This window comes from Pagrus pagrus (genome assembly GCF_965226575.1).
Source record: "Pagrus pagrus genome assembly, chromosome: 15".
Lineage (NCBI taxonomy): Eukaryota > Metazoa > Chordata > Actinopteri > Spariformes > Sparidae > Pagrus > Pagrus pagrus.
In genome coordinates, this window is record NC_140199.1 from 14,614,808 (window position 1) to 14,627,149 (window position 12,342).

Below are 12,342 nucleotides of genomic sequence, written 5' to 3' on the forward strand. Positions count from 1 at the left end.
TGCAAAGACAACTGGATCGTTTCCATTTTCCTTAAGAGTCGCAAATAACAACAACACAGGACAGAATGTGAGCTTATTCAATCGTTTGGTCTATAATAGAAATTGATCACCAGTTAATTTTCCTTTACCCAGGTGACTGTGTGCCCGGCGGCAGACAAAATTGTATAGTGACAGCAAGGTTTATAGGGAATCAATGCCATCTAACACAATACTGTAGGTGTATTTCCTTTGATATTCACGGTGACTTCACTTGTGTGTTTGAGTTTAACACTAACACTCTCAATCTAAATCTCCCCATTCCTACAAACATTAGGGTAAAAATCTGATTTGATCTGTGTGTTTCACATCTGCCAAGGAATAAAGCATTGATGACCTCCACTTTCTCTTTTTAATTTTAGGTTTGCCTTAATTACAATAAATAGAGCAGCATTCAAAACCTCAGGTCACACAGTTCTTACAGTGAGAGCATTTTTCCCAGTGGGTGTGTTTACCACTTAGGAATTTACTGAATTAACATTTGGTGCAATACGGCAACAAATACAAGGATTAAGCTGCTACTGCAATGTCTGATAAAGGCATTCTGCAAATTAAAATTAGCAAAAACAATTAGCCTACATTTAATTTGAGTCGACTAAAAAGAGGTCTCGCTGTTTTCATGTTGATACAGTTTGACAGGGCATGTTGGGTGCACCCTCAATTGCGGGTCAACTTTGCTCAACTCGGGGTTAATTTCATTAACTTGTTATGAAAGCCACAAATGCAAATCTTGAGCAAATAGCCACAAGAAAACAAGGCTATAGGAAAACTTTAGCTGCAGTTTTATCCATTCTATTCCAAGTCCATTACAAACACATATCAATCACTATTGTTAATCACGGTGAGTGATGTGGAGAGCACACTCTGTTCACTCAATATGCAGAGTGTTAACTGTGAGGCAGAGAGGTTCCAACTTGTGAGCACAACGTCAACAGTAACATTGGTATTTCAATAATACACGGCATGTATATGTCTGAGCTCCCCTCCCTGAGAGCATTAGCCTTAGTCTTATTTTATGGAGTCAGGCATTGTATTGTATCTTAACATCTGCTATGTACTGAAAAAACAATATTAAAAACTCTCATACTACAGCAGCTGGCTGACATGTACGCCAGTCATCATCTTGAGCCATGAAATATATTGAGGATATACAGTAAATTATGTGGCAATTAAATTAGGGAGTCCATACAGAATGCAGTTGAAGGCTGATGGTGTGAGAGTCGTTTTGTGATGAACATCATCTTCCTTTGAGTCAGTGAGGAGCTCTTGATCTGCAGAGGAAAACCACAAAGGCAATAATTAAATCTGAGGTTTATATTGAAATCCAGCTTAGTTGGATTCATAATTTGAATGATTCTGCTTGACGTTTATTTTTTCCCTTTGCAAAGCAATCCAAGCCTCATATACAGAGAAAGAGAGATGTGTGGGCGTCTGTGATGCACCCATAAAAAACACATGGGATGTATTTACAGTAAATAGAAATTCAAATGTGAGGCTAAATGAGGTAACGTGTAGGATATACAGTACCATATGATTCTGTAACCTTGTGATGTGGCATCTCTGAGCTGTCTCCTCTCCTCAGGGCATGGATGCTCTGGCCAGAGGTCTGTCTGTCCTTCAGTAGATCTGCAACACATGGTGACAGGCACAGACTGTATTACTGTACCGGCTAAAAATGACCACAGAAATAAAGTAAATGTTAAACAGAGGCTAAATTGCAAATCTTTGGCTGATAGTAAGGCCCAATCCCATTACAGCCCTTGTCTCTACCACTTAGCCCCTCCGTTTTGCGTGCAGGGGTAGGGTCCTGATTCTATGGAATAGATATATTTGTTTGAGTGTCACAACCCCGTGAAATGACTCATTTCACTATAACAATTTGAGCTTTTTGGTCTGAAAACATTTGGCAAGTCTTAAAGATCCACACAATTAAATCATTTTATCATCACATTCAAGTAAGCTGGGCGCAAAACCTGAAGTTAGCCGACTTTTTCCAGTGGAAAATGATGACTTGATTGATAGTTGTCCCATTTCATAGGGGGAGATTTGAACCACTACCTCTTGTAACGCAAGGGAGCACTGGAAAATAATGGGTAGGGATAGAAAATTGGACATGGGATTGAGCCCAAATGTAGGATTAATAAATGTAGGAAAAGTGTTATTGCTCCTAAAGTATGTCCAACACCTACTGTCTAGAACCTTGGCCATATTCTGTGTGTTCTGTTGAAGGCTAGTTTGCCACTGGTTGAGGACAATACAGCCGACACCACCCAAACTCATCAGCATAGCAGTCTCCAGTGGTTTCTCCAGGGCAAACTGTCTTGCGCTGGAGAGGAGTGAAATGGTGAGATTATGAGAGACAGAGGGAGGGGAAGCCCTGTTTTTATTACTAACCAAAAGGCTGAAATACTGGCAAAGACAAAAGACAAGAACGTCAATTATCACTCTAGCAAGTGAATCCAGTAAAACACATTAGGACGGTAAAAAGGAAGACAGATATAAATGGGAAGAAAGCGAAGTGGACATTTATCTGAACAACTGAGTTAGAGCTTTATTCAATAAAGCTATTTTGTTACCTCTTGTGCATGTCAGAGTTTAATTGGCGGCGAAGACTGGCGTTGTTCTGAACCATGTCGAAGAACAGAGCCATGCGACACTCTGAGGAGAACAAAAATCATTAGCATTATTTTGCAGGAGAATAAATAAAGCTCTTTTACAAGTATAAGTATGTGTATCCACATAAGCTTCCTCACAAACAAAACACACAACACGCATACTGCAGAGTGCTAGGTGCCTCAGTGGCCCGTCATGTCATGTCATGTTATGTCATGTTCTTTCTTAATGCTCAAATGCACACAGCTTGCACCTGTGCCTCTGACTCCTTCATATACATTTCCAAATGAAGCATAAAGCACAGCCTCCAGGATGTCCATCATGTTCTGCCCTTGACAAAAAGAGATGTGCTCAGCTGTTCTCATGTGTACACCTGAACCTTAAAGGTCCTGCAAGGAACTTTTAACTTGTTATGCAACAGTCTCAATTTAATACTGATGCCTACGTATGACCTACATGGGCACGCAGGCCATCAGTGAAAAGACTGGCCAATTCTATATAGTTATTTTAGCTATTCTTGGTGCCAGGTTGGAAAGATCATAAAACTAAATCTTTTTTTTTGTGTCATCCATTTACATGAATGGGCAAAAATGCCTGGAAAACGTTGAATATTTCTGAAAGTATGAATTATATGAATGAGAAAAGGCATATCCGGAATGTGTTGAGGATGAATTGAGGAGTCTCAATACTGAGGAAAGAAGCTGCTCTGTAGTCTGGTGGTTTGGTATGGCACTAAAACAAAGTTTACTTTGTTTTCCCATCAACGAAAAAAGTGATACAGGAGGAGTCAAAGCCCAGTGTATGTTTATTATTATTTTAAATGTCATGTGAAGGTGCCACTCAAGAAAAATTAAATCTGTCTAGTGAAACTAAAAAAACAATCATGTAGCAGAGCCGTGGAAAAGGGTGGGAGTGAAGGTGAAACATCCAAACAGTCCAACAGATATGAGAATGCTGGATGGGTGTAACTTTTAGTTCAACACAAGATGCTGAACACACATGACATTTTGGCCATTTTAACACAGCGTAAAACAGACAGGAACAGTTATTTAAACACAGTCCCTTTATTGATTACTACACAAAACAAGCTTTTACTGTACGAGCACTAAGACCTGTAGGTGTGAGGAAAATGCTGCTTGGGTCAGTCACCAGGTGTGTGTCAGTGAGGTCGTCTAGCATCTTCTCTATTGCAGCAAGGACAGGCTGTGCCTTGCAGCTATCATGGCTTACTTCCGATACAGTGACAATCATGTCTGTGTCTGAACCAAGACCCCCCCCTCCTTGCTATACGCAGCTGCCTGGGGCCAGAACAGCGGTCCACTCTGGTGTGAGCCTCAGTCATTGTCACTGCGGCGTTACAGTCATCGAGCTTTGAGCCATGTTAAGATGTAATGTTATTACCCCAACAAGATAAAGATGCAGTGACAAAGTAACACAATTCTCTGATAAGATATGAGTACAGATGGTGCAGCGTGTCCCGCATGACACCTTTTTTTTTTCTGAGAAATACAAATCCGCCATCGCCTAATCATATCCTGATGGCCAATTAGGTAGAACCGATCTGGTGTGCTGTGAAGTAACAGCTGGAATTCAAACCATGGTGTCAGTCACACTATAGTTAGCAGCACTAATGCCAGGCTAGCGGGTGGCACATATGTCTGGCCTGGGGCGATGCATAAGGCCATCCTGACACTCTGTCACTCACATTGGAAGTCCACCCATCCTCAGACTACCTTTGTTTGCTGGTGAGAGAGAGGGAAGAAGTCGTGGATATGAGGCCATATTTGTTTTGTGAAATATCTTTAAAGGTGTGACGTGCTAAAAGGTTTTTGGGCAGATTTTTATTTATTTAAAAAGGTCCAGTATGAAGGATTTAGTGGCATCTAGCAGTGAAGTAGCAGAATGCAACCAAGTGAACACTCCTCCCTTCACCCCGCCCTTTCCAAGCCTGTAGGAGAACTTACAGTGTCTTTCAGGTAAAGTAAAAATGCGAAAGGTCCTCTCTAGAGCCAGTGTTTGGTTTGTCTGTTCAACATGGCAGACTCGAATAGAGCCCCCTTAATCCTACACACTGGACCTTTAAAGAGTACTGAGGGAGGAAAAAGGTCTCCCTAAATGAGAAGACGGGGACGGGTTTGGAGTTTTATCAAAGAGGCTACTTCACTGAAAATGTAGACGCAGCAATTTTTGAGTTCTATTTTTCTCGAGTCACTTTTCAAATGAGATGTACTTCTTTGTCAAAATCTGTATACATTCTGATACTTTTTTGCTAATTATCTTGTCCACCATGGTGAAGCGGAGGTCATGTGGCTCGGCCTGCTTGTTCGTCCTCCTGGATCCACACTCTTCACATATATTTTATAATGTACTTGTAGCAGATATTTTGTCATTGTAATCTGTATATTCAGTGATTTTGTTGGTGTGTTCAGTATAAGTGACATTTGTTGCACGTCTGTCCGGCCTGGGAGAGGGATCCCTTCTTTATAGCTCTTGTGGAGGTTGCTTCCATTTTTTCTCCTTGGGGGAGTTTTTCCTCACTCGAATCGAGGGTCTGAAGACAGAGGGTGTTGTGCACCATACAGACTGTAAAGCTCACTGAGGCAATGTGATGGGGATGTTGGGCTTCGACTTGAAATTATTCAGTTAATATCTGCCTGAAAATGCTCCAGATGTGTTATCTTATATGACTTTATGCTATAATTAGTCGGTAGGATTGAATGACAATAAAATTAGTACAGTTGTCCTCATTAGATCTTCTTACAGGCACTCGGTGAAGAAAGAACAGAAAGTATACTTGTTATGGCAGACATCTGACAGTGAAACCTCATTGATTTCTTACTGCAGAACAGGGATATTTCTATATATACCCAGTCAGAGAATGAAAGATTGATGTTTTTTAAAGAGATTAAGCCTACTGCTTCATTTACTGCTTACATAACCCACAAACAGCACTGCTCCAAATTTCAATCATTCATTCATTACAGTATTTTGCCACTTATTTTTCTTCTGCATTTATTTAAAAGGCTTTTCGACGCAAGGCGCTGTGTTTCATAAAACCTGCTACATTACTAGGACATTTGACGCTCGAGAAATCTGATGACATAGACCGATTATATATCTTTCTCATCAGTTTGTGACCTTTATGTGACGTGGTTACATTTCTATCGATAGCTGATCTTTTTTTTGGGAGAGGGCCTATATACAGTGATAATGAAAATGGGATCACATAAAATAAGGCTGAGCAACGCAGAGTGAACACATGTTTTTACTGACAACCCCAACTGACGTATTTGCTGTCAGTTAAAAACAGAAAGAAGGGTGGTGCCAGTAACAATGATGGGCATATTCTGAGATGTCCGTGTTGCTGGTGTTACGTCTGGACATACTGTAAGACAGTAACAGCAAAAACTGTAGACGGTAAATGTAGTGTTTGGGTTTACAGTACCAGAGAGGTTGAGGGCTGCTAGTTTGGCAGGTGGGATGTTTGCCACGAAGCGCTCCATCCCCAGGTAAATGAAGGCACCACACCTGCACAGCAGCTGCTCCACCTCAGACAGGCTAGATACACATTTGGGGATAGGTTAGCGACACAGAAATGATCAAGTTGCGTTGCAATGTAACAATTAGAGTTGGTTCTCTGTATCCTCAGTGCAAGGTCCAAACAAAGACATGCTGCATTGCATTGCATTGCTTTGGTCTACTTAAAGGTTCTTACCTTGGCTTTTGTTTGCTGCCCATGAAGCCCTCCCACAGATGGGTAAAGTGCTGGTTGTGTGTTTCCAAAATCTCCTTCATCCTCGTGCTCAGACTGGTCCCTTCTGTGCCACACAGACAACAACACAAAAAGATAATTAAAACTTAAAACTTAAATTTAAACTTGCTAAAGTTGTGAAGCTAACTGGGAACTGCAATGCTACAAAAGTAGAGATTTTGTATAATAGTCAACTGTAAAATAAGGATGCTTTAAGGGCATGAGCTGAGAATAACATAATCTACAGAAAACATAAATCACAAAAGTACTCCCAGCACTTCTTTACTTGAGTCCACAACACACCACCACTACAGAACCAAAAACAAAAGCAGCTACAGCTATACAGCACTGTAATTTTTCATTAACAAACATTTCTACCCTTAGAGATAGCTACAATATATACTAGTATTTTCAATTATGTGCATATTTAATGTACATTATGTAATGTCCAAAAATCGATTGAATTAGTTACTTACCAAAGTGGCCTTCATTGTGAGGGTCAACAATGTCTGTGAAGGTGTGTTAAGAATGAAGATCAATGAAAAAGAGTATCAGATATTGTTTATCTCATGTTCCATGAACATTAATAAAACAGCCAGCTTAACAAACAGAATTTTTTTTAATATTTAACAAAAAAGATACATTTGAAGTTACGTGTGTCCACTGGGAAGGTGTTCGAAGGCAGCGGCATCTGGGTAAATACATTAAAGTTTATACAGCTCAGGACAGTTATAAGCATAGTGTATACTGTACATATACACACACACACATTGTCTATAACATATACATCTGCAAATACTGTTTGTGTCAAAGAATGAGAGTGGATTTTTAGACAGAGGAGAGAGAGCAAAAGAAATAGAGGCAGAAAAGAAAAGGGTCTGGTGGAAAAAATAGAAGTGGTGCATGACAGAAGATAAATGCTTAGAAGCTCGAAATAGGATCTTTATGAAAACACATTATGTAATTGATAGAAAAACCACACTTAAAAGGGAGGCGAGGTGAACTTAAATTATTGCCAGTGCTGACAGCAGGTAAAAGTAATATTGCTGTCTGTATCTGGCAGGCCCAGATTAATTTACTGAACTCACCACTTTGATGGCTTGGCTTTGATCTCCCCTCGCCTTAGTTCCTTTGCCACCTTTGGTCTCCTTTTTGTTGTCACTTTCAACTGCCACAAACAGGAAGCAGAATTAATACATACACTTGTCTGCGGGGTAGATTACACAGCATTTGGACTGGGGGAAAAAAAAACTCAGTATCTGCAAAGTCAATGACATTTACTGGTGACTTAAACTAAAGAACTGTTCTGAAAGTTTCCTCATAGCGACAACATTTATAAACCCCTGCAAATGAAAGCTCTGACTATTGATTAAGCATTGATTATCAATCTAATTACATCATCTAGAATAATATTGAATTTAAACTCAAGCTCACACAGGTGGTGAACCAATCAGTGTCTTTTGAGAAACTACTGGCAGCTGGAGACGATCGCTCTGGGCATGGTTTATGGCCAAAAGTAAGAGAAGCGTCTGTTCAAAACAGTGAGGTTAGCTCAGATGCTGCTATAGCATCAGTTATATCAGAACTGTAGAGTATAATTTATTAAAAGAAGAGCAACAGACATAACGAAAGGTTTTTCCTGATTAAAAATCAGGAAGGACGGTTACTACAATCTCTAATGCCAGCGGCAAAGTTTTTTCACTAGAAAAGGGAAAAACACTGAATTAAAATAAAGAAGTAACAGGATAAGAGTTCTGCTTTCTGTCCGAAGCTTTAGTCAGTTTACAGCAAAGCGTCTTTCACTCTAAGTCAGTCGACTCCCCACCACCTGCTCTCTGTGTTTTATTTACCAGCCACTTGTTCTATGACTGTGCCTGAAAAACGTGGGACTAAAATACAACTCATGTTATTAATAACGTTTAATAAATGCCAACTGAGTTATGCCTGTAAACGCGTTCACATGCGCACACACAAAATTGCACTTGTGTTTTTCAGCAGCAACCTCGACCACACAGACTGACCAGACAATATATAGTTAAGATGGCACTCATAATTTTGAAACAAGACAATTATTATCTGGTCTCTCAGTTAAGGTTTAGTTACAAGGTAGGACTAATAAAATCCAACACATGAAGGTTGCGCTTAAGATGCGACCACAAGATAGGTTTTTTTCCTCAGTATTATTGAATAAAATGCCTTTACTTTCAAGAGACATAACTGATGTGTGGACATCACACCTTGTTGCAGTGTACTGGTATTTAACTAATTAGCTTTACTGTACACCTTTCATATCCATTAACAGGCTACACTTGTTAGGGATTATTTAGCATCACTGGTCACATGGCAGCAGTGTGTTCTGTGCTACATGACTTTCTTTAGCAGACAGAATTTGTTTGGGACTTCAGCTAAACAAGCCACCACAGTTTGTATGCTGTAACCAATTGTTATTCTGTTCTGCTTCTCTTCCCAAATCACTCCTAAAATGTTAATGTAATATATTTGATCCTAATGTCAAATCACAATCTATGTTAAATCACTCAACAACTCCAGATACAGAGACACAGACAAATTTGAGGCTGTAAGAACAGACATCCAGACAAAGGCAAACATTTCCTACCTGAAGGCAGTCTTTTTATAGTTTTTGCTAATTTGACCTGTGCATACTTCATGCAAAGCACTGCACAGAATAACAAATAGCCCTTTTAAAAGTGGTTTCAGGCACTATATCTTCTTGACACAATGGTAAACTGTAGATGTCAAAATTATGGTAATGATGGTCCAGAAAAAACAAAAACAAAAAAACACTTTCTTTCTGGTCTCATCATCTCCCATGTGTTTGATCCAGACATTCAAAGATAAGATTAGGAAATACATATTCTGTAGTTTCCTATCTGTGGCAAATGCAAGTGTCAGGTGACACACACACATATACACTAGTTTAACAGTAACCTTTGAACATTCATTTAAGTTATGCAAATGATTCAACCTTTGAAAAGGTAAAAGTGTCTGCAGCATCAGACTCCATGCTCTGTCCGCCCCCTTTCCTTTTCTTCACAACATATTTGTGTGTTTCCCCCAAGGATTGAAGCATCATTGCCAAAAAACGCTGCTCTTTTTTGTTGGGATTTTACACTCATAGTACACCTCCAAAACAAAATCTCGAGAGACTGGAGAGACACAATGTGCTGGATAATATTAATTAAAATGAGGTTCGTCCTTTTTGGTTTTCATTTGTTTTACCAGAAAAAATACTTACGTTTCTTCTAAAGTGACAGTAAAGTAAATAATTACAGTAAATAATTACTGCAATATACAGTAACATTGTGAAGAGGAAAATGGGAAGAAAATGCAATCAGCTGCTGCATAGTGATACTGGCTTGACCCCTGTAGTTAAGTGTGAATTAAAATAGATTTTCTAATTTAGGCCAAGATAAAAATGTATATCTTAGTACCATCCTCTCTGGTGACATACTGTACTTGTTGCTCACCTTTCCTGTGTCCCAGTCACAGTTCTGGGCAATAATAGTGCAACATTTAACCTGAACTTACACCAGAGGACAGATGTTCTTGCCAGAAGGTCATCATAACCTGGTGATACACAACACTGCTCTTCTCTGCATACGTTTTTTTAATTTCACAATTTAACAAAGGCTAGGGATTTCTGTAAATGATAGAGGAGCCAACACCTAAAAACATCAGCCACAAATGGGTCCCAGATGGACTTGTAAATAAATACATTTTAAGTTTGCTTTTTATACAACTAAACCTCTTTCCCAACAAGGTCTGATACTAGAATAGCAGCAGGGCCATCAGTGTAAATCTACAGCACCTCAGAAGGCAGGAGAGTCATTATGATGCTTTTCAGCTGTAGCCACACTATTTGTTTTTTACACCAGTTCGGTCACTACAACATAAAGCTCCATGTGCTCAGTCAACACCTACGTATACTGTATTACTCCTCGACAATCAAATCTACAGTCCTGACTCTAAATTGCTCTAGCAGGCAGGGTGAAATGGCCACAGTTAATGGACATCCACTTTAGCGAAGCAGGCCAAGGTGTTCACGGATGTCCACATGAAGTTCTGCATGGCAGCAGGATGTGAAATGACCTTTCTCTCCTGAACAAATTCCATTTCTATGGATGGCTGCCTGCAGTCTAAAGTGTAAGACATTGTTTACTAAAAAATTATGAGAAATTCTGCAAGGCAAACCTCCACTAATACAATGTAAAACAAAGCCCATTCTAATTATGAACAATTTTATAAATAAGACGATTCAACTGCATTGTCTTAAATATCCCACATCAAATCCGTTTTTTCCTGCAGTATCTTTGCTGGGGTGAAATGCATTAAAAACTAACTTCAAATTTTAAAATTGTTGTTCATCGTCATATCTTGAAGGTTCTTTACCTGTCACTGTCTATTTCACATTATCTCTTGTACAATATAAAACAAAAAGGCAACCTTTAAGAATTTTTTTAGCGCTACTTAATTTTTTTCATGATGTCAACAAAAATAAATATGAGCAGGTTAATAAAAAAGCTCTACACATATGTCTTACATTAGACAAGAAGCATTTTAGAAATTATCAATGGAAATGAGGGGAAATGAGTAATCATAGGTCTTGATTTATCATTCTTTGGCCAATTAAAAAACTATTAGTGATCTTATAATTTAAAGAGAGTTCCTGTTTAATTAGGACAGCAATAACATACTGAATTAATGCTGAGCAGGAATTCTCCTGATGCTTTTAGATCTGTTTGGAATGATGTCTGCCAGCCAGTCAAGTCATATGCACTTCCATATTCCAACAGGTTTCTAATAATACCTGTGTTATATAAAGTACTGCATTAGTCATGCCTTTTGCTTACACGAATTACTAGATCTTACATCACTGACGTGTTGTATTTTTAAATGTTCATATGTATGCATTGAGCAATCATGTGTTTCTCTGGGTGCCTCTGTGTGGTCGCTATGAAATGTCAAACCCATGTTTAACACACAGAACAAACATAGTTAATGCTTCCTCAAGCACTCAGGGCTAATTTGCAACCCTACAGTGGCCGGCATTTTCTGGCGTTAGTTGACATTCAGTGTTACTGAGGAAAAATACATCACTTAGTACTGAATGCAACTGTTCACTGGATTGCATAAGACCCAATAATAGAACCATTAAATGATATGAATAATACAAGATCATCAGACTTAGAATCTGGTAGAAGAACTGCTCTACAGTATGTCAAAGGTGAAATGTGTGAGCACTGGCAAAGTGTCAGAGGTCACAATACATATAAGGTATAACCAGAGTAACTGCTGCTCACGGGCATCTCCAGTGTTGAAAAGCAGCATCTGGAGTGCTGAATTAGAAAAATAACTTGACCAGACAGTAAATGGCAACTGTTGGAGCACTGGAAAGACAAACCAGGATGGTTTTGGTTTATTTTGCTTAAGTTGATCCAAGTGTTTTTTTTATGATGAGTTAACAAGGCAATTAAGTCAGTTTGATAAAAGAGAGAAACTTGATTACATTATCAATTGTATTTTTCTGTTAAGGACAATAGGTATAAAAATATTTCCTGTCTTGGCATTTTTTTTATTTTATTTTGTTTATTTAATAAACTAAAAAAGCTAAGACAGCTTGTGAAACGTGGTAAACTTGCTGCAAGCATACATCTTCAGACTATCAGGCTATCAGACTATTTCCTCTTGCGTTACAAAGTGGATATTAGGAGACAGGACAGGCCAGGGCTAGCTGGTTAGCATGTTAACTTCAGTTGATATATCTGCAACACAATATGTAGACATGTTGACATTATGCATAATAACACTGTTGTATCTTCACACTCTGTTGACAATGGTAGTTCAGTTGTTGAATGTTTTAAACTACAATTCTGGCCATATCTTACACATTGCCCCTTTAAAAAGTTGCATGTTCATGGGAC

The 12,342-nt window shown here is 38.9% G+C and overlaps 1 protein-coding gene across 3 annotated transcripts in view; it reads right to left on the reverse strand.

The window, feature by feature from the left end:
- Positions 1 to 369: 369 nt before the first annotated feature.
- cfap46 (cilia and flagella associated protein 46) overlaps positions 370 to 12,342 on the reverse strand; it is a 60,776-nt gene continuing 48,803 nt past the window's right edge. For all 3 annotated transcript variants that reach the window (XM_084376002.1, XM_084376003.1, XM_084376001.1), the window contains exons 51-59: positions 7,489 to 7,568; positions 7,043 to 7,091; positions 6,877 to 6,909; positions 6,365 to 6,467; positions 6,095 to 6,207; positions 2,613 to 2,694; positions 2,226 to 2,362; positions 1,564 to 1,662; positions 370 to 1,307 (exon numbers count right to left, since the gene is read on the reverse strand). In XM_084376002.1, coding sequence (XP_084232128.1) covers positions 1,195 to 1,307; positions 1,564 to 1,662; positions 2,226 to 2,362; positions 2,613 to 2,694; positions 6,095 to 6,207; positions 6,365 to 6,467; positions 6,877 to 6,909; positions 7,043 to 7,091; positions 7,489 to 7,568 — 809 coding nt within the window. In that variant the 3' untranslated portion in view covers positions 370 to 1,194. The remainder of the gene's footprint in view (positions 1,308 to 1,563; positions 1,663 to 2,225; positions 2,363 to 2,612; positions 2,695 to 6,094; positions 6,208 to 6,364; positions 6,468 to 6,876; positions 6,910 to 7,042; positions 7,092 to 7,488; positions 7,569 to 12,342) is intronic.